Source organism: Anarhichas minor, unplaced genomic scaffold (assembly GCF_050575085.1).
Source record: "Anarhichas minor isolate MPS153535 unplaced genomic scaffold, ASM5057508v1 ptg000025l, whole genome shotgun sequence".
In the NCBI taxonomy this organism is placed as follows: domain Eukaryota; kingdom Metazoa; phylum Chordata; class Actinopteri; order Perciformes; family Anarhichadidae; genus Anarhichas; species Anarhichas minor.
In genome coordinates this window covers 8650051-8676595 of record NW_027466471.1, presented here as the reverse complement: position 1 = coordinate 8676595, position 26545 = coordinate 8650051, and the positions used below count along the sequence as shown (strand labels likewise).

At 42.5% G+C, this 26545-nt stretch overlaps 2 protein-coding genes across 2 annotated transcripts; one reads left to right on the top strand and one right to left on the bottom strand.

Moving 5' to 3' along the window:
* Positions 1–7327: 7327 nt before the first annotated feature.
* smarcad1a (SNF2 related chromatin remodeling ATPase with DExD box 1a) lies at positions 7328–19721 on the top strand. Its single transcript, XM_076099401.1, has 23 exons — positions 7328–7803; positions 8568–8706; positions 8790–8922; positions 9204–9273; positions 9544–9638; positions 9980–10072; positions 10708–10786; positions 10910–11580; positions 12203–12399; positions 12827–12917; positions 13390–13489; positions 14341–14400; positions 14851–14926; positions 15080–15215; positions 15387–15518; positions 15772–15867; positions 16159–16276; positions 16375–16490; positions 16857–17045; positions 17143–17261; positions 17586–17768; positions 18038–18144; positions 18618–19721. Exons 1-23 carry the CDS (start codon positions 7695–7697, stop codon positions 18677–18679), a joined length of 3171 nt encoding a protein of 1056 aa, XP_075955516.1. The 5' UTR covers positions 7328–7694; the 3' UTR covers positions 18680–19721.
* Positions 19722–20213: 492 nt separating this feature from the next.
* Positions 20214–24604, bottom strand: prf1.5 (perforin 1.5). The gene is made up of 4 exons (XM_076099405.1): positions 24332–24604; positions 23945–24216; positions 21648–21789; positions 20214–21484 (listed from the first exon to the last, which is right to left on the bottom strand). Exons 1-4 carry the CDS (start codon positions 24596–24598, stop codon positions 20597–20599), a joined length of 1569 nt encoding a protein of 522 aa, XP_075955520.1. The 5' UTR covers positions 24599–24604; the 3' UTR covers positions 20214–20596.
* Positions 24605–26545: the final 1941 nt, after the last annotated feature.

Here is a 26545-nt window from a genome sequence, read left to right as displayed (position 1 = left end):
GTTTGGCCCGAATGAAAACAAGACCTTCCCAGGCGGGGTCCCTAACAGAGAACTCCGGGTACACTGATCGGGACTGATAAAAGCTCAAGGAAGAGGATACTGCACACTCACACAGAGACTTATCTCCAGGTACACTGATCAACGGAGATAAAGCCATGGGAGGATAAGGGAGAGCAGTGGAGTGGCAAACAAGCACCATTAGGGTTATTCTATTCATACTTGGAGAGAGAGTAGGGTAGGCAGTTAAGTGGCTAACAAGACCCATTAGTACTACTCAGACTTTCAGAGTGATGGTCGGTAGACTGACTGACTGACTAACTTGCTGATTGACAGCAGTGGATGGGGGCTGAAAGGGAGGGGGAGAAAACAAGGAAAGGCTTGAAAGTGGAGCGAGTGAGAGAGAGAGAGAGAGAGAGAGAGAGAGAGAGAATGTCATTCACCTATTCTTTCCCCACATTTCCTGTCCCTCTTCACTATCAAAAAAGTACACACATAACTCGACTTCACCTGGTTAAGATGTTAATGTGACTAAAAGAGAAAATGAAGCTTTTAGAAATAAAGGATCCAGGAGTTGGGTGGAGAAGAAAGGCAGGTGTAGGTGGCATTGGAGAGAAGGAGAAGGATCGGTGGAGGGAGGAGAATGCATGGATGCAGCGCAAAGATCCGTCCCATTGTCCCACAAGCAGTGCAGCGTCCATTGTGAGAGCATGTTGGCATGGTCTAGTTAGACAAAGAAGAGAGAGGACAGAAACAGCGAACGACAGAAAGTTGAGCAGAAAATCGAGTGGAAACAAAAAGTATGATGGGGAGAAAGAGAGAGGGGGGGGATGAAGGTAAAACAAGTTTGGGGTGTGTGCATAAGATAAACGTCCCCTCCTCTGTACCTCATGCTTGGCTGCTCCAGGATGGAGAGAAGGAGAGAGGGAAAGAGGGGATGGAGGGAAGAATAGAGGGTCACACTAGACAGTGGGGGCTTTGTGGGCACTTATCAGAGACTCATGGCGAAGCGATGGACACGGAGTGGAGCCACAGTGAATAGAAAGGGACGCAGGTGTGTGTGTGTGTATGTGTGTTTCTGTGCGTGCGTGTTCGACTGGGTATGGGGAAGATAAATGAGGAAAGAAAGAATAGAAGGATGACGCAAAGAGAGATGAGACAAGGAACTCGTGAAGAGCAAAAAAAATGGTTAAAGAGAGGAAAAGTGGCGAGCGCAACAAGCAGCAGCAGAGCACCCTGTAGATCACTTTACCGACCTGAATGCACCTTTAGGAGAGACTGAGGCAGAGAGGGAAGGAGGGAGCACAAGGACAGCAACAAAGAGTGAGAAGGTCAAGAAGAGGTATATGATATGGAGGGAGAGAAAATGGAAAGCGGAGGAGGTAAAGGGCCGGAGAAGATTGGGTTGCACAGCAGAATTCCAGTTTCACGTCCATCAAGGTGGTGTTTCACAGAGAGTCACTCTGCTGTGAGTGTCTGAAGAATCGGAATTGTTTTTTTTAAATGTGAAAGAGAAGTTCGTTTTTACACTCTCACGATTCCTCTTTACTTTTCTTGTTGCTTACTTTCCAACTCCATCGCTCACTTTCACTTTCCCACCTACACACACACACACACACGCAGACACACACACACACACTCAGTCAGCGGCAGCTCCCAGCTCCCCGTGGTGCGCCCGCTGAGAGGGGTCATGTCAGACATCAACTCCCGTCGCGTCAGCTCTTTTTCTCCCACAATTCAACACAGCTGAGGCTGTCACCGCAATAACCTCCCTTCCCCCCCGAAAAAGGCCCAGACACTGGCCCCTAACATTCACGGAGACACGCACATATTTACGATATATATACACATAAGTCAAAATGCAGATACACATGCTCATTCACACGCCTTATCAAACACACATACACACACACATTTCATGTGTTTAGGCTTCCCAGAGGAGACAGACCCCCAACTGGTGTCCACCAGCAGGGTTGCTGGTCCTGTGCTGACATTCCCATCTCAGTCGTCTCAACCTCCCTGCCAGCTTACAGAATAGAGACACCGGAACACACACGCACACAAACACAGCTAGTCTGACAGCTAAAAGAAAAGCTTTTCCAGTTTTTCATTCTCTTGCTGTCCACCCCTTCTCTTCTCTTCTCTTCTCTTCTCTACTCTTCTCTTCTCTTCTCTTCTCTTCAGACATTAACTTTGTAAATGAGTAGATGCACATTTTGTGTTATCTCCATATGCAATTATTAAACTGGAATTGACCCCCCCCCAATAAATGTGTATGTACCTTAATTGCAAACTCTCACAAACTGCTGTCAAATATGATGACATGTCGGTATATTCACTGTGATATCCAGATAGCTTTGCTATTAGCAAAAATGAGACTATTTCCGACAAATAGTAATACTTTCCAATTGGTGAACAACTAACTGTGAAAAGAGTTTGTCTGCAGTGATCAAAGCCAAATATTGCAATATGTTTGCCTGTGTTTCAAATTTGCTTTTGAAACTCTGAAAATTCAATTTCGGTCAAATTCAAAGCAGCCATTAACTTCATGTTTGTCGTGCATTTCTACGTCTCAAGGCCAGTCTAAACTGGAATGAAGATGATTAGAAATGAATCAAAGTGAGAGTGAACATGGGTGTCATTTTGTAGTTGTAGATATCTTGACTCTCCATATTTTGAGCATGATTACACCAAGCAATCCAATGCTTGGCACTTTTCATTATATAAATATATTTTACAAACCTTCCTGACGAAGTAGAATAATGAATCATACAGCTCATAATATTATATGTCTAAATGACAGAGACATAATTGGCATCATTTGGCTCAAACACTTGTAGACAGGAAGACAATGCAAAGGCACGCAGAGCCAACAAAGCTCTGTCTGAATAACGTTCTGTTAGGCAGCCTGGGGATCGGTCATTGTCCTCCTGTCTTTCTGCACGTCTCCTTCTGTTTAATTAAAACACTGTGATAATGTGACAGACTCAACAAAGTTGACTGCGGCCACTGATCTCTGCTGCCATAGAAAAGACTGGATAACAAAGGGCAACCTCTTAGTTATACCAAACTTTTTTTTTTCTTTTCTGCCACGATTGTAATAATAATAATCCACAATCATAGCTAAGAACGCTATATCATGATAAATGAAATGAGCAGTGTACAGCATCAAAATATGAATGCATGACAGAAATGTATGACATAGATGAAATTAACATTGTTTGATGAAGAGTGCAAACAGGAGGACAATATACGGAGGAATGCTGCGCTAACAAAGCTCAGTTTGACTGATGTTCTGTAAGGCAGCCAGGAGGATCAGTCATTGTCTGTCTGTGATTGGTGGGTTGTCTCGACTTCTCCGCAGCATCACCTCCAGCAACATGGGAATTCTCCCCCGCTGCTGTTTCTCTTTGCCTGCAGAGAGAGAGAAAGGGGTTACATGAGTGACGACTAAACAAAAGCAGTACAATAGAAGTCAAATGAGTGTTTGATAAGTTATCTGACTGCAGATATCGAAGAGGATTTGAGTGTTTTGATGGTATCAACATGGAACTGTACAAATTATGAAGCTATCCAAAGGAAATAGTGCTGCTTCTATCGACTGCTGTGTATGTGCGGTACATTGCTACATGCCCCAAACTCTCTATTGAACAGCCAACAATCACTTCGGCCAACTTTACGCACCAAAGGTAAAATCATGTTGTTCTTGCAATAGTTTTGCCTACTCAGCTAGTGTGCAGCAATGTCAACAACATGTATCTAAAGTATACGTAGTTAACTCTGAATTAATGAACATAAACTGATGTTCATGTTAGTATACTATTTTTTCCATTAATTCATCATGAGTCATGCATTGGCTATGCATAAGCTGGGCTTAAGTTATGTTCTGTTATGATATTGTATGCCAAAAGGGAAAGTGGCGAGGTAAGACATGTGATTAAAGTGATACTACACTAAAAATCTCTATTATTTCTATCATTATCAAACATTCACTTCTTTACGCTTGAAAGTTGGTTGGTGAAAGTTAGTCGTTCCCTCCTTCAGTTCAGAGAACAGCAGTTGGGCTCAGCTTGACTTTGTCAAATACAACAGATTGCAATGGTGTAAAAATAAAAATAAAACATACACAGCTCCTGCAGCTCTTCTCCACTTTTCACCTGCATGCTTTGTGTTCCCAATGCTTACATTTATATTTATATGCACACTATTTCTACCCTTTATCTATCTATCTATCTATCTATCTATCTATCTATTGAAGAGACATTTTTCCGTTGTCTCTGCTCTCTGTCTGTCTCTCACCTCCTCTCACCATATCAGTTACTTTTTAAGATGAAATGTCCTCTGACCTTAGAAAGAGCCTTCATATGGGGTTGTGTGTGTTTGTCTCTCTGTGTATTTCTTGGTGGCTGGGGGTGGTTACATCCCAGACATGTTACCACGGTGACAAGGTGCTCCCTGCCGCCGTCGGGTCTCGGCCAAGTTGGGCGCCATGGTGACTGGATGGTGACAGACTTTGTGACGAGTCCGCTGGGACACCATGGTTGGGTCAACCTTAAAAACACACACATAAGCAGACACTCATGCAAGGCATGCACGTACACATGTACTTGACACGGGCATGTCATATAGAAATGTTAGGCAGAATGAACACACATATTTGCATATTACATGCATATACAGTATAGTATGAGAAGTACTCACACATACAGTATGCACGCTCAACGCCAACCCACTGGATCTGTCTGTGCAAGTGTGTGTCTGTGTCTGTGTGTGCATACTGATGTGGTTGCATGCATTTCATGTGACTGTTGACATTAAATTGAACATTTGTTTTCAAAAGCAGCAGTGTGTCACGCCACCTGCTTCCCTTTTGCAGTGTAAATTATTTCAGGCTTTTATCTCAGTTATCGCCTCTAGCCAAAACATCCATTAAAACATCCACAGTGTTCATCACTGCTGGTGTGTGTGTGTGTGTGTGTGTGTGTGTGTGTGTGTGTGTGTGTGTGTGTGTGTGTGTGTGTGTGTGTGTGTACATGCTAATGACTTGCCTCTATATTGGGACTGCCTGGTCATTTATATTTCTTTGCATGTGCGCCTGCTTCTCTGTGTGTGTGTGTGTGTGTGTGTGTGTGTGTGTGTGTGTGTGTGTGTGTGTGTGTGTGTTTCACATAGACATCCATGTCAGCATACACACATGCAACAACCCTGACAAAACAAAACAAAGGCAAAAAAAAAAAAGACAAAAAAAAAAACGTGCATCCTAATGCAGATGTAAGACGTGCACATACATACGCACACACAAAAACCTTGACCAGGAGGACAGGAGAAGGCAAGGAGCCACAGTTTGAGCATCCTGCTGTGAGGGGTCATGACCCCTATCAGACTCTGTGTCAGTCTGCCTATTGTGCCCGGGGTAGAGCACGAACACACACACATACACACACGCATTAACTTACATGGTCTCCATGACGATGGTAGGGGGCGACAGTAAGGCGGCACGATGGCGCTTTGGTGTTCTGATGAGAGGACCCAACCTCATCATCATAATGCATTCACTGTATCTGAGCAAAGTCTACAGGTGTAAGAGGGGTTTAGGACAGCATAGGGGGCTCATGCAAGCAGTGTGATATGTACTGTACATTGTGTACAAATGTATATTATAGTTTGATATTTCCTTTTGATCAGCGACCAAACCCTAAATGTAAAGACTGTTGTTGTTTTTTATTTATTTTGTGAATTTTCAATAAAAATGAGGAGTAAATTGTACAAGACAGTGAGGCTGAAGATATGTTAGTGAGTGAGTGAGTGTGTGTGTGTGTGTGTGAGTGTGTGAGTGTGTGTGTGTGTGTGTGTGTGTGTGTGTGTGTGTGTGTGTGTGTGTGTGTGTGTGTGTGTGAGTGAGTGGCAGGGAAGGGGGGTAGCTGCCATTGACTTTGACCGTCAAGAGATACAATGGCCATTGTGGCTCCTGAGGGAATTAATGCGTTATTGTGAGTCTGTTTAAAATAAAAATGTACATGTTATCTCTAATGCGATCCTGTTTAAAAATGCCATTCATTTGAACATGTTGTAATTTTTATCAACTTTGACAGACTAATCTGTGTCAGTGGACATGCGCAACTCTTTCTGAAAGCCAGACAACAAGAGAGCCAAGACCACGTGGCGGAGTGAGGATGCTGTTTTGTTTTGTTTTCAAGAAGACATGAAATTTGAGTCTTTCACTTAAACTTTAAAATAGCCGTTGAACAGCTCTCATTAGACCTTTTCCAGATTAAGTGGGAGTGACTTCAATTTCATGTCTAGTTATTGTCTTAATCATAATAATCATAATCATGTTCTATTCTTTTCTGCCCTGCTATATTCTAAACTTGCAATGAGACGCAGAGACCCAGCACAAGAGCTTGTTATTAGAAGAATAGAAGGACCTCAGACACAGCATTAAAGTATAGTTGTATAGTCGGTAAAAGCTGTATTTGTCCTTCAACGAGAGCCAAAACACACCCACACACAGATGAAGAACTTACAAAGGGGCAGTATTCAATACTTGCAGATGGAACTCTTCACATAGCCTTATCCCAATTTAGAGAATATGTATTTGCTGCCCCCTGTTGATCAATAAATGTATGACAGTCTCTCACGAGTGTTGCTTCTAGTGGACAACACACAGAAACAGCGCTGATTTTGAGTAAAATAACAAGGAAGAAGAAGTCCGTAGCTTTGTTGAAGAACGTTCTACTTTACTTCCCATAAAACTGACCTGTCAAACAGGTGGAACTACATAACATTGAAAATGTCTGAATTCCATTCAGGTGTGCTATCACTATTATAGTTTCGGGCACACCGTTATTATGTTATTAGGTTAAAGCCTTTGTTTTCCCTGGTTTGACAGGTCAAGACAGGCCACTTTACTCTCAGAAAACAGTGTAGGCACTGTGCATGACTCATGTCCACAAGTTAGCTGGTTTCATCGGAGTTTATCCAGTCCAACAAGCTGTGTTTAGCTTCTTGTATTACCTCTCATCCATTGACTGTATACAAGAAGGTTTCATAAGCGATGTTGGACCGACGGAAAAAAGATAGTTCCCTTTCCATTCTTATCCCCGCTAGTGGAATACACCGTTTAGCACAGTGTAACACCATGAGACCATAACACCTCATCGATTAGACTACAATCGTAAGTAAATAAGAGAGGCCTCGGGAAAACAATGAAGCAATGAATGTATCGCGTTTTACTATTGAGCCTGTAAAACAGAATTTGAGCAAAACCGGAAGTATGCTACACTGTATTATCTTGACTCATCCGTGCGTTTCCGCTCACCCCTCACTCCGACCAATAAGTGGAACCGGCGGCATAGCATCCTCCAGGGCCGATGGAGTTCGCGGGAAACCGGTTGTAGTCGAGATACAAAAGCGTAATTTGACCCCAGATTACACAACCTCCTTTTACACTAAATCAGTGTGTCGTTAATCGACCCATTTCAAACTGTCACGGTTAAAAACCGAGTAGTGACACAGCTCAGAATCGCTGTCTTTCAAGAAGTGCTGCCCTGTCTGCTATGCTAACGTCGGACATTTGTTAGCTAGGTAGTCTCATTGGCTAACCGGAACATTGTGCTTCATGCGACAGGACACAGAAGATACTGCTGACTAGAAAGAGACAAAGGGCTGCCGCTGTCAGACACGAACAGACTGTTAACATGTTCAACTTAGACCGTTTTCGTTTTGACAAGAAGGCAACGACTATAATAGATTTAGACCAGGATAACAGGTCTAAAAGCCCAGAGTCTGAGAAGGAGAACAAGCCAGGTAACTAGCAGATGCTAAGCTATTTTATGATGCTGTTAGCCAGATGTGTCACGTATGCTATCATTAGCAGTAGTTAAGTAGCAGGGTTTTTATCAACATGCTGTGTTTTGCTGCAGGTCAGAATTACTATTTCCTACAGTAATATTTGGGTGACCCCCATGGAACCAAAACTCACATAGTTTCTGATGTAAATTGCATTTCAACTTCTTAATCACTACAGTGAGATTGTGTGCCTTTGTTGTAGCTGGGAAATATTGGTTAATCCAAATATCACAGCATTTTGAAGTCAGTGTGTCAATGTCAATAATGTGAAGGTATTTTAGAAATGGCCATTGAAGCTTTGAGACAATGTCACTCTCTGTATCATTTAATATCAGGAAGAATATACTCTCGTTGTTTATAAGTAGGTCAAAAAGAGAGGTGTCTGGCACATCTCAGCATTTTATACAGGATCCCAAAGCCTACCAGAGTTCTGGTCATTGTCCTCAGCTGTCACTCTCCTTGCCCCCACTTGTAACATAGACACTTGCATTCAAATTGTAAGTAAGGCTCACTTAAAGTCTACAGTATTTGAATGTCATGATGAGGACATATTTTCATATGTCATGACAGCAGCAGGACATCGACACATGCCAGCCAAACCCAAGTAGCCGCAAACCTTGCAAATGATACATGAACACATTTTGAAATGCATTCCCCTCATCTTGCATCTGATACTGCAGCGAATACATCAGCTAACTTGTTTTTAACGATTTGCTGTCCAGCTCAAATGAAACTGGTCAAAGTCACACCAAAGTCCCATGCCCGAGGAGTGGTTTTTGAGGAAGTCATTACAATAGACTTGGAGGAAGATGAGCTCCTCTCTGAAACAAATACCAAAACAGCATTAACCAGCAAGTCCAAGTAAGTGTATACTGAAAGAAAAACATTTTTCACATTCATGCTGAATCACACTGCTTGACAATATTGTTGTGTGTCTCCTACAGGTATACCACAGGGAAGTCATCCAAAAACGTGGCATTGGATCACACAGATGAGGACGACGACGACGAAATGGATGAGAAAATGAACACAATACTGGAGATGTTTCCTCAGTTGACGAGGACGGAGGTGCTGGAAGTGAGTCGAGATAAGAGGCGTTGCAACTTCTCACTGTAGAACACTTTAGCATGGAAATCCCAAGACAGCTTGCACCATCCGTATTGATCCGTTAGTCAAAACTATCTTGATTGGTGTTACTGACATGATTATACACCGACTTTAGGCTCACATGTTATCATGATTTAAGTATTTAATTGATCTAACAGCCAGCTATAATCTGGACACTGTTTATAAAACACAATCCCTTTAAATCTCCTGTTTTCCTCTGTTTAAAGCATTTTGTTTTGTTCCATTTCCAGGTCATTGGGAGCACAAGCACAACGGAAGGTGCTGTTGCTGCATGCCTTTTAAAGTTTGGTAATAAAGAAGGTAAATAGTAACTTTGCTATTTGCACATTAGCTTAGTTTATAATCAGAGAAAAGTTTGCTTTTTTTGTGTTTATGACGTGTTCAATCATCTTCGGCTCATTCTTGGTACCATGAAGCAAATTCAAAACTAGATACAAGAAATTATAAACGAATTTAATAAGTCGATTCAAATATGGGAAAATGTTGCAGCAAAAGCCCAGTGCTGTGAATTAAAGATTCATACCTACCTAGTTGACTCCCTTTTGACCGCACTGTCTTTTGTCTTCTCAGCCCCAGACCAGGGCAGGAAGAGGAAGCAGGACGGATCCAGCAGTTCTCAGGACTTCGCTGAGGTTCAAACCAGCAAGAGGACCAAGACAACAGTGGTGAGATTACTATGATAACTTCATGGTTTAAAACAACAGCTTAACATGTACATATGTTCAAGACGTTTTAGCTCAGAGTACAACTAAAGGGTTAGGGTTACATTTTAAGTGTTTTTACTACAATTCGGCATCTTACATCTTTACAATTTAATGTACTGTAGATTTTACACTCATCCTACACTGCACACATGCTACTGTTGGGTTTGTTGCTGCTTTATGTCCCAAAAACAAAGGCTTTCCCTTTAATACCAATTGCAAATCTCAGTAAGTTTTGATTTAATTTAAGTGGTAAGGTGTTCCCCTCAGCTTTGTATTCACCTCGCTTGTCTTAAAACCAAAAGGTTTCTGTTGAGTACGACGGAGAGCCAAGCTGGGAGAAGCAGGAAGGCATGGTCCGAAGACTACAGAAAAAGTTTCCTGACCAGGACAAGGAGGTGAGGACGCACAGACACTTGCCCTTGTCTGTAACGCATGAATCCATTTGACATTAATTTTAAGTCTAATCTGATTCTACCCTCTCAAACTGTTTATACTGTTTATACTACACTGTGTTTGTGATTTCACATGATGCAGTATAATGTGATGTTCCACAAGTCCAGCACCAGAAGCCTTGCAGCTTCAAAAAACTCTTGAGCACCCTCAGCTCCCTTTAGTTTTATGACAAATCATGCGGTACTTAAGCCATATTTCCATTTAATATTTTCCTAAAAATAATCAATTGTATAACTAAGCTCATTTCCTAAATTTATCAGAACTGTTTAAAGCAAAAACCAATGATGTCCCAAGTCGTGTATTTGTCCAGTGATAATCACTGTCCGTTTACACTGACAACAAGACGGTTGAAATGATATTTCCGATCAGTGTTGAGCCTTGTTTACTGCTATGAGAAAACAAAACAGCAAAAATGTGTTCAGGGCCGTCATGAACTTGAAATGATTCCTCACCCAAAAAAATGTCTTCACAGCCACAATGAGAAGAGAAAAAGTTGTCTATTTTTGCAAGGCTGTTTCTGGTCACAGTGCATCCTGTATTTTAGCTCTGACTCTTGCTGATGTCTGTCTTGTTGCAGGAGCTGAGGCTGATGCTGCAGGAACACGACTGGAATGTTGCGGATGCTCTGCTGGTTCTACAAATGTTCTCAGACCCAGGTACAAACGCAACAGCCGTCAACTGAATCTAGCCATCTTTTTGCTGACCTCATGTATGTGTGTTCTTAACTGATTCTGACACAGACACAGACTCAAGTTGTTCTTCTTTTTTTCTGTTGTCAGATGATACCAGTGTCAGCTCACCTGACACAGAAGAAAATAAATCGAGTAAATCGAAGAGTAAAGACAAGTCAAGCCAGGACCGCAGGAAGTTGAAGCACCACAGAGACAGTAAAAGGAGGAGAAATGAACAGGACCACATAGTAATTAGTGAAACAGAGGAGGAGAGTAAAGATGACACGGACGCTACAAACGACAGTGACGATTCAGACTCGGACCACGGTGAAGGTGCAAAAATCAGAAGTAGCACTTCCACTTTGTCTACATGGCTTCCAAAAAGTTCTGACTCGGTATCCTCCTCTTCTGTCAAGAAAACAACTACCTCTTCCTCCCTCAAGCCAGCCTCCTCTTCCTCCACTGCTCAGATGCTGTCCAGATTTGCCAGTGGGACCAGTATGGCTATGAAGCAGGCAGCAGAGAGAAAGAGGAAGGCACGTGCCTCAGACGAACATGTCAGTTCTGAGGAGGAAGATGACGAGGAAGCGGTGAGCAGTGAGTTTGAGGACACTGACGAAGAGCTGGATTCTAAAGGCGGCATGACGGATCTGAAGAAAGAGATGCTCAATTTCTTCCGGGATTCATCGATCGATGAGCTGTCGCTAATCGCTGGGTGCTCTTTTAAAAAGGCCAAGAAGATTGTGGAACTGAGGCCCTTTGATGGCTGGCAAAGCCTGGTGAGAGAACGTGTGTGTGTGTGTGTGTCTAAACAACTGAGACAAAAAAATATGAAATAGCCATCATGCAGGTGATTCCTTTATCTCAAATAAAACAGTTTGCACAAGTTATCAATGGGAAACATTGTAAAAACAAAGAGCGCGAGTCGGTCAATCCTGCTACTGAACGCCTGGAAAATGACGTTGTGACCTGTTCTTTTTCAATCCCACTGTATTTACTTATTGAGCGCCCCACACCGCTGTCCTCCGTGTAGAGACGAGACATTCTTGACAAGCTATTGAATAGCAGAACGCTTCATCTCCTGACATACTATCTCACCTCATGATGTTTTTTTTTCATTTACCAAAGGTCTATCTGTCAACAGAGAGTAAATGTTATCTGTTATGGTGCATAATAATTATGACAGGGTGTCATGTTGCAATAATAGGGCACTGAAATATTTACTATCTTTGTATAAACCAAACTCAACGACTGTGGAGTAATTCAGTGATTCTCAAACATGTCCCTATCCACTGTCTTTCAATGACTCTACTACTAATAGATTGTGCAGAAGATGTCAATGGATTCTGTCTCGGTCCTCAACATACTGTGTGAATTCTAACCGTATTCTTTCCTCCTCAGGTCGATGTCTTCATTAAGGACAATGGATTGTCAGACTCTCTACTGCTCGGCTGCAGAGTTGTCCTCAAAGAGCGGAAGGTCGTCCTGGGGCTGATGTCCAAATGTAATACCATTTCCTCTAAAATGGTCAAACAGGTCACCGAGGTGATGGAGAGGGGCACAAGGGCCATGAAACAGCCCGGCCTACTCAACAGCCAGTGAGTGAAATGTACTTTAACACATACTGTAACTAGAAATGTGCACACTCGGCAGAGTTCAGATCTCGGCCAGGTGAGTCTGCGACGACCACGGCTTTAATGATTGAATGAATACAAACCAACAATTTTGTAACCCCCCCCCCCCCCCCCCCCCCCCCCCCCCCTCATTTAGACCGCCAGCGTATCAACGAATCAACATTTTTCACTCGCACGTCTCGTACAACGGATACACTCATTTTCGCTGTCTGCACCGCTTTACATATCAAGTCTTTTTTTCTGACAATGCACAATGTAAACGTGGCACTAAATACATTTATCGATGTTTTGCAACCTAGGTGGAGCAGTGAGCGATTGGTTACCTACAGTATGTGCTTTTATATGAATGAAGGATCCAAGTCTTTTTCTCAGTCTATTTGTTGTCTTTCAGGTTACAGCTGAAATCCTATCAGCTGATTGGTCTAAAGTGGCTGCTGCTTCTGAATGAGCACAAACTCAGTGGTATCCTCGCCGATGAAATGGTAAGGCACCAAACCTGTGACCTGACAAGGTTCACCACCAACATTCATGAGGTGTTGAGCACAAGGCCAAAATCAAAAACAAACAAAACGTTTAATAAGCCAAGCAGGACAGCAGGCACTTACAGCTTGTTTAAGTCCCCACTTGATGAGTGTTACTGCGCCTCCATCAAAGTGGGTTTTGTGTGGATATGTAGCCATCCTGCAGGTGAATAAACAATCAGACAGTACAGGGAAGAAAGAAGTGTACAAGCAGCAGAGAGTTAGAATTGTTGCCGTAGCCCCAAGACGGTGAGAGAAGCATGAACTTTGGTTTGTATGGTTTAGTAAAGCTGCTGTGCTGTCGAAGTTTGGATTATTGCTGTTTATACTTAAATCTCTTTTTTGTCTGTCCACCTGGCTCTTTCTCTATCTTTGTGTGTGATATCTGACTGAGTCTGTGTCTCTCTGTCTCTCTCTTCGTCCCTCCTCTCAGGGTTTGGGGAAAACTATCCAGGCTATCGCGTTTCTGGCCGAGCTTTACGAGAAAGGAATACACGGTCCTCACCTCATCACTGTCCCGGCCTCTACATTGGGTAATGATTGGTTTCTATAACAGAGATTCTCTTATCACCTCACATAAACTATTTGCTTGAATTTTCTATAGATACTACCGCGTGTCTATTCAGACTAGGCCTGAATAGCATCTATTTTTTCACACCTTCCTGACATTTCATCGGGTTATTGACCCTTTCACAGCCGACCCCATGATTACATCTTGGTGTTAGCTGGAGGCAAAACAAAGGCAAGACTGTTGGCAAACACGTAATGTATAACACTAGAGTAGCGGGCTAAAGTTACATATCGGAAATGTCATCTTTCTGTGTTTGGTGCCAGAATAGATATCCCTTACATTTGACATGACATATGTGATTCGAGGCTCTAGCGAGCTTCAATATCGGCGGAGCATTTTAGAGATGGAGATAAAACGTTGCTAACAGTTTTAGCTGAGCCTTCGGCTAACCTCCACAGCCGCCACGGCTGCTGCACCACAGTGAGGAGCTCACCGCTCATGCTTAACGCTATAAACTGCTTTTGTTGTTGGAAGAAGGTTGAACCCAAAATACCCCCAAAAAGTGGCAGAGGCATTTTTTTTTCTAGTCCTGTAACGTTATCCGCTCCACTCGTAGTCGCCATCTTTCTCAGCTCCGCTGCCTTTTCCACTAGTGGAGATTGACCTCTGGTGGCGCATGCTGTGCACCACAATACATCACATCAATACAGCATCATAGAAAGCGTCGGTATGATTTTCAATACAGTCATATTTACAGTCGGACTGTAAATATGACTGTCAAGTGTGTTGAACTTGTTGTAGCTCATTTTCCCTTTGTAATACGAATACTAAATCAAACTTTCATCTGTGATTTCTGCTCACTCTGTCTTGCAGATAACTGGGTCAGAGAGCTGAAGCTGTGGTGTCCAACCCTCAAAGTTCTCGTCTATTGTGGTACGACTCCTTTTTCTTCTCTTCACATTGAAACCTCACATTTAGTTTTCCTAACCTGAACCCTGTTATTGATGTAGGAACCTTAAAGGGTAACTTTGCTATTTTTCTACCTGGACCCTTTTTTTACCCACATTTTTGTGACTAAGGGAGACGACAATTTTTTTACATCGGTCCAGTATTGAGGGATAACGGTGTAACTGTTAACCGTAAAACGAGCTGCGAGGGCAATTGCGCAGCGTCAATGTATTGTTACGTCTACCTAAAAGTGTTTAGTAAGTGACAGACTCAGATTATTGTGTGTCTGACAACATTATGGAAATAAAACACCCACAGGAACACTGCCAGTGTCCCCCTCCTCTGCCTGTGGCCCCTAGACACTAAAAAACATGTGAAATAAGGTTGAGGTCTTTTCACGGTTTTGAATAGTGTGTACTCGTATGTTCTACGCAGGAAATGTGGAGGACCGCCGCTACCTCAGACACGACCTCCTCAATGATAACGTTGACTGCAACGTCATCGTGACCACGTGAGCAAACGCACACACCGCCTGCTTTCGTTTTGACAGATTGCAGAGTGCTTGTGACTAACGGGGGCATTAAGAGCCTGAAGCGACTTGTCACTAATGCCTAAACACAAGCTTTTGTTTTATTCCGTTTTGCTGGTGTGATTTGTTTTACAGGTATAACATGGCCATAGGAAACGATAGCGACCGCAGCCTTTTCCGTAAGCTGCCTCTGAAGTATGCTGTGTTTGATGAAGGTCACATGCTGAAGAACATGAACTCTCTGCGCTACCGCCACCTCATGGCTATTAACGTTAGTTCACCGACATTGTATTTTCTTGCACCACCACACGCCTATTTCTGTGGTTTCTTCATATCTCTTATTATTATTTTTCTTCCTATCCGGAAGTATTGCACCTAACCGTGTAGGCTCTCTCTCACACTCTCTCTCTCTCTCACTCTCTCCCTCCCTCCCTCCCTGTAGGCAGAGCATCGCTTGCTGCTGACAGGAACTCCTGTACAGAACAACCTCTTAGAGCTGATGTCTCTCCTGAACTTCATCATGCCTTCCATGTTCTCCAGCTCCACTACACAGCTCTCCAAAATGTTTTCTATGGTGAGAAAGACTGCTTTGCTTTTCGAAGCTGGAGAGACGGATATCTCCGATTACAGCCACACTCCTGGTACTTCATTAAATAGCAGGCTGTGAGAAGAGACATCTTATAGTGATTGTATCTTCTAGCCTTCCACTAACTTTTAGTCCCTTTTTTAGAATCATTTCTTTCACAGGTATAGAAACAACGAATTATTTACCTTGCAAGTTAAATAGCCACCCCAAAAAAAGTCTAAAGTTTTCTGTCGTGTCTCAGAATTCCCACGAGGAGCAGAGCCGCTTTGAGAGGGATCGTATTTCTCAGGCCAAACTCATCATGAAACCTTTTATCCTCAGAAGAGTCAAGAGCGAGGTGAGTTGAAGTTAAGGTTACAGATCTGTATTGTGTAAATACTATGTATATGAAAGTAAGTGTGTTCTGTAAGGACCTGTGGCAAACCTTCATAGTGTTAGAATCCAATGAACATGTGGATTCATTCTGTTAATCAGAGAAGAATCAGGAGTCTCCCATGACAAGCGCACGTCACACAAACGGGTTTTCTTGGACATCACCATTTGCTAAATAATGCTAACAATGAGAGTAATCATAGTTCAAACCCTGCGTAGGCATTATGAGTAACTTGTGGTCTTTCCCTTTTTCCAGGTCCTCAAGCAGCTGCCAGCCAAGGAGAATAAGGTCGAGTCCTGCCCAATGAGTGAGAAACAGCAGGTTCTCTACCAGAACCTCTTTAACGAACTCAAGGCTTCTACTGGTGGCGAGAGTAAGGCTGATCTACTGCTCCTTGTTGTACATCACAATCATGTTTTGTGCAAATCGCAGAAATTAGCAATATTTCCCTCTCATGCTTTTTCTTTGCAGAACGCGAGTTGTGTAATGTGATGATGCAATTGAGGAAGATGGCCAACCACCCGCTGCTTCATAGACAGTACTACACCACAGAGAAGCTCAAAGCCATGAGCGAACTCATGCTCAAGGTCGGTCGTACTCGCATCTTTTCTGCTGTTTATTTTTCTCTTGAGCTGTTCTTGCGAGGCTTAGCTTGCTGGAGCACTCAAGTTACTCTTTGCCATCTTAAACTTTTTGGATAGTGGAGGATTGTATTATTATTATAAGTCTAATAACAATGAACATGGAACATATTCACTCTAGTGAATTAGTGTCATCTTTATTATGCCACAACAAGATGGAGATATGCAAAGCATGTTTGTGTTAACACTATACTGCATTTTCATTGTTTATTATCTATATTGTTTTACTCTACCCTCTGTACCATATTTGGGGTGTGTCTCCGTCTCCTCTTGTTAAATGTTTCCTCCGTTCTTCTTTCTCTCCCTCCACAGGAGCCAACTCACTTTGATGCAGACGCTGCTCTGATCCAGGAGGACATGGAAGTGATGTCAGACTTTGAGCTGAATCGTCTGTGCCAGCAGTATTCCTCCATCGGCTCCTACCAGCTAGAAAAACATCTCCTGCTTGACTCTGGGAAATTCCACCACCTCACGGAGCTGCTGGCCTCGCATAAAAACAAGGTAAATACAAATGTGCAGAGCCGGGTCTGTGGTACCTGCAACAGAGGAGTGCAGACTGCATAGCACTACGGAGGTCAACTTTCCTTTCATCTTCCAGGGAGACCGAGTGGTGTTGTTCAGTCAGTTCACCATGATGCTGGACATCGTGGAGGTGCTGCTGAAACATCTTAAGCATCGTTACGTCAGACTGGATGGATCCACGCCCATAGCACAAAGGTCAGCGTTGTGCAGTACATTGAAAACAGTTTTAGTCAACAAGGCAGTATCATGAAGCATAACTGTATGAACTCTCAGATCTATTCAGTCATCCCTTCTGCAAACTGCATAGTTGTCCTTACTACACTGCGACTCCGGCATATATGCTTAGCATGATGCTGAGCTGATATATTGGTTAACCTTTAGCTGATATCCATCTTTTATTCTAGCTGGTACTTCGGGGTGAAAAAATTAAGGATTCAAGCAATGTTTGGTATTGAACTCCGTCAACATAACATGAATTGTGTTTCATGTAGTTGCTAAGATGTTTCCTTTGTCCTGCAGGATTGGGTTGATTGATGAGTACAACACGGATCCTGACATATTTGTGTTCCTGCTGTCAACACGTGCCGGTGGCCTGGGCATCAACCTCACCTCGGCTAACGTTGTCATCCTACATGACATCGACTGCAATCCCTACAACGACAAACAGGCAGAGGACAGATGTCACCGTGTAGGCCAGACCAAGTGAGATATAATCTGTAAATAGTACTCTGGTGTGTTTTACCAGATGAGGTCTTGTAATTGGAAATCTCTCTTGATTCATGTCGGCAATTAAGCAGAAAACACTTCGGCTATATGCCGACAGATTCTGATAGAATTCAAATCTCAAAATAATCCAGTGGGTGTTCGTTGCAATTACAGAACCTCCTTGGGTAAAAAAATATTCCTTTTCAGAACGGTACTTAATGTATTTAAAACCTGTAGTGACTAATGTACCTCACTGTGGCTGTCAGGACTGTAAAGGTGATTAAGCTGATCAGTAAGGGCAGCATAGAGGACTGCATGCTGCACCTGAGCCAGAAGAAACTAAAGCTGGAGCAGGACATGACTGCTGCTGAAGGTAAAGAGATGTGCACTCGTACATACGCTTTCTTAACTGCATGGACACAATTTCTGTAATAAATACATTCAATTGATTTTTTATTTAACGATGCAATCAAATTAGTCAAAACAACCAAAAAAGCAGGGTTGATTTAATTTGGGAGTGCTAGCCATTTAAACTTAAACTTACTCCTCGAATAACACGTTTCAAAACGTTCAGGAATGAGGTCAAGCAGATTCCAGAACTGCTCTGTGACTTCCAGCTCAGTTTGTGATGGTCCACTTTGTGTCAAGCCTATGAAGAGAATATCCTAAAAACAGCCTAAACCCTGCAGCGATGGACATAAGTATTTGTTATTTTAAAGTTAAATGATATATCTAAAAGTCAAAAGTATAGAAAACTATCTGTTTGAAGCAGCTAACCTGCGTGTAGCCTAACCTTCTGAATTATTTTCAAATGAAAGAATAAATGAAGCATCGTGTGTTCTCTAGGTGGCGAGGGGACCATACCTGAAGATATGGCATCTTTGCTCAAAGCCTCACTGGGACTGTGATCCGCAACTTGAGACTGTACAAATACATTCATGATGGCATTCCTTTGATTCTGGCTAGACTTCAGTGTTGTGACTGAACACACACTTTTGTGTCTATTCTGGAGAAACTACTGAGAGCCATACGCTGCCATGAAAACGAGTTCTGTAGCTGTGCCTAAAACACTATTTTTACAGGCACACAGTTTTTGCTCCTACTTTGATGAGATCGATATATAAAGGCGGAACAATAATTTTGCCTTTTTAAGATGTAATGAACTTCACATGTTAACCCAAGGACTCTCTGTAGAAACTTGAAAGAAAGTGTTTAGAAGTTCAGTTTAAACCGTCAGTAATGCAGCATGCGTTGGAGTACACCAAGGCGCTCGTTTGAACAAAAGTCAATAATTTAAGTTAACATAACCCATGCAGTCGTATTTTATTCACATTCAGATAAAGGTACTGAATGCTGGCAAGGAAATTTGTGCAAAGCGATGGAGCGATAGATTTCTATCCCATCCTTCATACCTGACAGTGTTGCATCTTTCCAGTTGACAAATGATATGATAAATGTTGCAATTCACATGAATTTCCTCTGATGCCATACCGGATCAAAAACGTTGACAGTTGTGGTTGCATCAGAAAGTCAGCCAAGTATCTGACAAATTGTATTCTCTGGTCGTGTGTCGACTTTCATCCTGATGTCATATTTTAAGTCAATTTCTTTTTTGCAAGGGCAGACTGATATTGACCTTTCTAGACCGAACATACACGGTTGTGTTGGTAAAGTTAATGAATTTAGTACAAAAACACCAGTTTTAATTGAGTGTAAAACTCAAAGATAAAATGGAATGTCTTGAGTTGGTTTCTTTGCTGTTTCTACTCCGTTAAATATGTTGAGCTAAGCGGCACAGAGAGGTCAGTGAAGCAGCTGCTGCATTTGTTCTGTATAAGTGGCTTATGTGTTGTAAGTGTACAAGTGTTAAGTGTAAAAGCTTTTACTAGGTCATTTGTATGTTTTTACGGTTCCCCTTTGAACTGAATAATAAAACTTGGAATAAAAGTTTGTGTGGTCGTGCCTACAGTGATTCAGCAGGAGGAGCTGCCGATAAGAAAATCATCTCTTAATCTTTCATCATGTAGGAATTATTCATATTATTACACTGCCAGACCAGATGAGAGACCTGCACCTTTGTTACACCAGGTTTGGCATCAACATGGTCTGTGGTTTAGACTAATCTTTTTAAGAAATATGAAATGGGAAATCACCCCCCTTTGAGTTTTGTCTTTGAACAGCAGTCTACTAAGAGCGTTATTTATTATAGTAATTTAAAGAAGAATGTTCTAAATGTGAAGAAATACAAATATATAAACCTTTTCTAATAATACAGTTTAATGATATTTAGATCTAGAGACTGTGAGATACAGAATAGTTGAAATCCAATTGTTCTGCGTTGCATGAGTGGTTCATATTTGTTTTTTCTTGAGTTATTAAGTCTGTTTCTGTATATGGCACGTATAGGCATCTGCCACTTCAAAGAAAAGAGTAAGTGTAGGAATGGTGGTTGTCGATGTATTATCTATGTACGCTGTTGAATCAGACTTGTTCAAGGGGACATACAACAGTAGCCTAAGTCAGAATCACTTTATTTGTGTGTAGCAGATGCACAAAGACTTAAACTTTGGTTAGTTAATACTGAAATATTAAAGGTAAGTTACATTTTAAAAAAAACAAAAAAAAACTGACCAACAATTACAGAAGATGTATGTGAGAAAAGGCGGGAGTTTGTTTGGCATACAAAATGTTGACAAATGATTCCAGTTAAAATGAATGGGAGATGACAGTTTACTGGCTTTTTGCCCTTAAATATGATACTTGAAAGTGTTCACGTTATGTGCGAAGAAAATGCTGAAATCTACATTAACATGTTATCTGATAATCTACTCGGCATTGGGGGAGTACCTTCCACACCTGAAGCCTGTCAAGTGAGCATCACATTTGATGGTGTAGGTGAAATAGAGCACTCCTTTGCTCAGCTGACAGCTTAGAGCGTGAGTTCCTCGCTCGGGGAACACCACGCATATACCCGCTACGTCATTGTAAAACACGTCTCTATCCCAGACTTCAAACCTCAACACCTGACCCAGTTCCACGGATCCAAAATCGTAAGTCACATTCCACACTGGGTCGTTGTTGTCCATCACCGTCTCGGTCTCCTCGTACATGCCGTTGTAGAAGATCTTCACATAGGCGTCTGTTTTCGTGAAGCTGTCTGCCCTCAGACCTGCTCCTCTCTGGATCTCCAGTCTGAGAGTTCCTCTGCCGGCCCGTAGAGGACAGCAGTTATGGTCCAGGTTGGGAGTCGGTGAGCAGTTCTTGAAACCGACCTGGTTCTCCTGCAGCTGGTTCTCTTTAATATAGTCTGTGACGATGCTTTTCAGATTAGCACTGATCTGGGAGTCCTCCACCAGGTGGTGCAGAGGGAAGATGGCGTAAGAAACCACATCAGGGTTGTCGTGGAGGCTGCTCATCCAGCTCTGGTACGCTTCAGATGGGTCCTCCTGGTAGAGGATGTCGGGGAAATACTTCTCCCCTCCGATGACCTCAATCTTATGGGTCATGAAGCCTTGGTAGAAGCCCATGCTCATGTTACCCTTCAGGAGGTCATCGCACTTGTTGGAGAAGGAGGCATTGCCAGGGAGGAAACCGAGGGCCATTCGGAGTTCAACATTCAGGCAGCTTTTGATGTCCGACTCGGAGAAACCCTTCAGTGTGGCCAGGCAGGTCCTGAAGGCGGTGATTCGCCTCACCTTACCACCAAGCTGGACCTAGGAGACAAAAACAAATCATCAAATGAAGGCTTTTTACATTCCTCCCTACGTCATTATCTTCAGTATTGTTAGCACTATGCAAAAAAAAAAAACTATATCAAAAAGACATTCTGCAGCAAACGTACTAAGGCAGGAAAAGAACACTGCATTAACCACTGACCTGGTGTATGTAGTGTGTTCCATATGTGTCTATCAGCCGTCTATATAGGGCTCTGTTCTGGCTTGTATTGAAGCTCTGTGGGAGTCTCTTTAGATGCTTCGTGAACTCTGCACTCAGCTGGGGATGATCAGCCAGTCTGTAGCTGAAAAAACAAAAGGCATGTGGAGTTCAACCATAACACTGTGAAGATATAATCTTCACTCTCAACACAATAAACAGTCAAGTTCACCATAAGGTACCGTAAGCTGTTTTAACTTGTAACTTGCAAAAATAATTATTCCTAATGTCGAGCCCTTTTCTTAAATGATGCTCTTTTCAAAGTTTAGCCCAAAGGAACACCTGCACGCATCTGTGACATATAGATGTCAACAATACATTTTGTTTCTTTACATGCAGGCGATGTCGGCCAAAAACTGAGCTAGTATCAGCAGATAGCAATATATGTAATATTAATTTTGTAACTGCCATTTCCACAATAATATCCATGTTGTCAACATTAAATAACAAAACCAGCATTCCTCTGCTATGCTCTACTACGTACAGTGGGGCAAAAAAGTATTTAGTCAGCCACCAATTGTGTAAGTTCTCCCACTTAAAAAGATGAGAGAGGCCTGTAATTTTCATCATAGGTATACCTCAACTATGAGAGACAAAATGAGAAAAAAACAAATCCAGAAAATCACGTCTGATTTTTAAAGAATTTATTTGCAAATTATGGTGGAAAATAAGTATTTGGTCAATAACAAAAGTTCATCTCAATACTTTGTTATATACCCTTTGTTGGCAATGACAGAGGTCAAACGTTTTCTGTAAGTCTTCACAAGCTTTTCACACACTGTTGCTGGTATTTTGGCCCATTCCTCCATGCAGATCTCCTCTAGAGCAGTGATGTTTTAGGGCTGTCGCTGGGCAACACGGACTTTCAACTCCCTCCACAGATTTTCTATGGGGTTGAGATCTGGAGACTGGCTAGGCCACTCCAGGACCTTGAAATGCTTCTTACGAAGCCACTCCTTCATTGCCCGGGCGGTGTGTTTGGGATCATTGTCATGCTGAAAGACCCAGCCACGTTTCATCTTCAATGCCCTTGCTGATGGAAGGAGGTTTCCACTCAAAATCTCACGATACATGGCCCCATTCATTCTTTCCTTTACACGGATCAGTCGTCCTGGTCCCCTTGCAGAAAAACAGCCCCAAAGCATGGTGTTTCCACCCCCATGCTTCACAGTAGGTATGGTGTTCTTTGGATGCAACTCGGCATTCTTTCTCCTCCAAACACGACGAGTTGAGTTTTTACCAAAAAGTTCTATTTTGGTTTCATCTGACCATATGACATTCTCCCAATCCTCTTCTGGATCATCCAAATGCTCTCTAGCAAACTTCAGACGGGCCTGGACATGTACTGGCTTAAGCAGGGGGACACGTGTGGCACTGCAGGATTTGAATCCCTGGCGGCGTAGTGTGTTACTGATGGTAGCCTTTGTTACTTTGGTCCCAGCTCTCTGCAGGTCATTCACTAGGTCCCCCCGTGTGGTTCTGGGATTTTTGTTCACCGTTCTTGTGATCATTTTGACCCCACGGGGTGAGATCTTGCGTGGAGCCCCAGATCGAGGGAGACTATCAGTGGTCTTGTATGTCATCCTTTTTCTAATAATTGCTCCCACAGTTGATTTCTTCACACCAAGCTGCTTACCTATTGCAGATTCAGTCTTCCCAGCCTTGTGCAGGTCTACAATTTTGTTTCTGGTGTCCTTTGACAGCTCTTTGGTCTTGGCCATAGTGGAGTTTGGAGTGTGACTGTTTGAGGTTGTGGACAGGTGTCTTTTATACTGATAACGAGTTCAAACAGGTGCCATTAATACAGGTAACGAGTGGAGGACAGAGGAGCCTCTTAAAGAAGAAGTTACAGGTCTGTGAGAGCCAGAAATCTTGCTTGTTTGTAGCTGACCAAATACTTATTTTACCGAGGAATTTACCAATTAATTCATTAAAAATCCTACAATGTGATTTCCTGGATTCTTTCCCCCCATTCTGTCTCTCATAGTTGAAGTGTACCTATGATGAAAATTACAGGCATCTCTCATCTTTTTAAGTGGGAGAACTTGCACAATTGGTGGCTGACTAAATACTTTTTTGCCCCACTGTATATAGATGGAAAAACAATTCATTCCAAGCCTTATACCTTATTATAAGAATATATTTTGTAGTCTAATTAATACGATAATCCCAGAATGCATCAATCGGCTAATTACATATAACTGCAAAGGTCCATTTTATCCAACCCCACTCCTCTTTACCTGTAGTAGGTGCAACTGATTTCATGGATGGCAAACGTGGCCTTGTCCACGCTGTGCTGCGAACGGGCAAACTTTGCCAACTCTGAGCGGCTTCCTCCCAGCACTGCCCTGCCGACGTTTTCTAAACTCAAGCCCAGGCCCCAGTTGTTGTTAACCAGGGAGCTGGAGCTCCGCAGCAGGGAGTCCACAGAGTGGTGGAGGGCACTAGAGAGCTGCTTACTGCAGCGGCTGAAGGGACGCCAGTCGAGCACTGCAGCTGGGAGCCTCTGAATCTGAGGAGGAGAGAAAAGGGCAGGATGTTGAGTGGGGGATGCAGGTGGATGAAGAGTATAGTTAAAGACACCATGGAAAGAGGGGACAGAGAAGGCTGAGTTTTATAGTTTTCACCTGTCCTCCTTGGAAGCGGTTTGGACACAGTGTACAGGTGTGGTTGTCGGCCAGATGTGCTTTGACATTTATGACGTAGGCCCCTGTGCGACGCATCCGCACCACATCGAAACCCTCTCCTGCCAGGTTGTGACCCGGGACAAAAGGGGCTTTCTCACACTCTGACCCTGAGCCAACCCAACAGCCCTGTACCCTGCAGACCTCCAACAGGACCAGTAAAGTCAACGTGAACACAACGTTGCTCCGTTGGTATCCTCCAGCTTGCATGGTTGCCTAAATGTAACAACGCACAGAGGGATGAGAAAATGGTCGGTTAAGTCTACTTCTTGGCTATAAAACAAGTGGAGTGTCTCATATATGGAGCCCATTGTAAGCAGTCACATTTTTCACCTGTAGTTATAATGAATTTCCACGGGTTTACCAGTGAGCAGACCACAGAGTGGTTGCTCATAGCGACTTCATGATCATAGATTAGATGAATTATGTCTGTTACACAGTAAATATAGATGATCTTTTAATCTTCCCTGCTTTATAAACTGGAGTAATCCTGCCACAGTTGTGTCAACCCTAAAAACGTGCACCACAGCATGAACATGCACTCTTACCTTGGACTGTAATCCGTGTATCGTCCTTCAGATTGTGTCAGGCTGTAGATTTCTCTGCCTGCTGAAATTCCTCTGCAGATTTTAACAGGCAAGACAAACACATTGGTTGTTCCTCCCTCTTTTTACTAACCCCATCGATGGCGCAGCTCACTGTAAAAGATGAACTGCAAACGGACTAGACTGCTGATCCTGCTGGAAATGAAATCACGGTTGAGAAAGCTTTGGCTTTACTGGCAAGCTGTGCTGGCAGCCCGCTGGGTGCACACTTTTGTCCGTCCTATGAAAAAGACCATAGGAGGGAGTTTCCCTCCTTCAGGGCTGTCTCTCTGTCTCTCTGTCCCTCTTCCTTTCTCTTTCTCTCTCTCTCTCTCTCTCTCTCTCTCTCTCTCTCCCCAGGCCTTAATTTCCTCAGCATGAGTGGGTTTGTTTTCATGTTCATGACCCAGCTCTATGAATCCCTCACAGCTGTGTGTGTGTATGGTCGCGTGCATGTGTGGGGGAGGGAGATTATTTTATAGTCACGAGAGATAAGGATGCCCATTGGTATGAGCACTCTTTACGGGAAATGGCGATGTGCATGTGTGTTTGTCTGTTGGAGTGACTGTGTGTGTTTTTGTGTATATAATGTCTGAGCCAGCCTGTCTGTGTACTGGTAACCTTACCAAGGCCATGAGGTGAAGCTGGAATGTTGGTGGTTTTCTCAGTAAGGTTCGGGAAGATAAGTGTCTCTCTGTGCAAGAGGTTTCATTCACAGTGTTTTATTTAGAGGACCAGTATGTGCTTTGGTGCCACGTTTACAGATTTATGCAACCTTGAACGTCAGCTGATAGTTTTGCATATTGTACAAACATCAACACTGCGTGGTGTAGATACAATTTCAGTCATCATGTGTTTGGATTTAGCTCAAAAGATTTAACGGCATTTATTTAGTTTGCAAGTTTAAATAAAACACTCACAACTCAGATCTGTTACAATGATGATTATTTTGTTTAAGATACCGCTGACAGAGAGATATGTGTAAGACATACCAAGCATAAATACAATATCAACATGAAGATATAGATCCGTTAAATTGTTGTACACAACTTTAATTAGTAGTTAAGTGCCGTGCAGAAGAGTTTCATTGACATACATTTATAAATCCTTTCAATTTTAGCAGCATAAGACAAAACGTTATATACAGAACATAGAAAATCATTAATCTAATGCTTCTTTTATTCATATATTTTAAAATAAGGCTTCACAAAATGTTAATCAATTATCTGTAAAAAATTATTTTGAAACATTGTAAAAATGTTTCAAAATAATTTTTTAAGGTTTTTAAACGGGGTATACCATGTTGATGTACTACGTGACATTATGCATCTTGGCCTCATGAGGGCAGTATTGATTCTCCGGCCTTTGGAAAAGCACTTCTGCGTTGAGCTATTTGGTGATTTCAAAGGCACATGGCTCTGGAGTCACATTTGTTAGAGCTAACATCGTATGACAAAGTTTACTTCTGCTAAGTACACATCGTGATAACAGGAAAAAATGTCTTCCAATAAATGTGTTGTTATAACTATTATATTTAATATGCATAGCAGTTGTTGAAATGTGAATTACTGAT

Bases quoted from the DNA above. Each gene is read 5' to 3' on its own strand.
- smarcad1a (XM_076099401.1), top strand. From the start codon at position 7,695: ATGTTCAACTTAGACCGTTTTCGTTTTGACAAGAAGGCAACGACTATA. The intron at 10,073-10,707 runs GTGAGGACGCAC...GTCTTGTTGCAG, and splicing joins TTCCTGACCAGGACAAGGAG to GAGCTGAGGCTGATGCTGCA. The intron at 15,868-16,158 runs GTGAGTTGAAGT...CCCTTTTTCCAG, and splicing joins TCAGAAGAGTCAAGAGCGAG to GTCCTCAAGCAGCTGCCAGC.
- prf1.5 (XM_076099405.1), bottom strand. From the start codon at position 24,598: ATGCAAGCTGGAGGATACCAACGGAGCAACGTTGTGTTCACGTTGACT. The intron at 24,217-24,331 runs GTGAAAACTATA...TCTCCTCCTCAG, and splicing joins ACCGCTTCCAAGGAGGACAG to ATTCAGAGGCTCCCAGCTGC. The intron at 21,790-23,944 runs GTAAAGAGGAGT...TTGTTTTTTCAG, and splicing joins ATCAGTTGCACCTACTACAG to CTACAGACTGGCTGATCATC.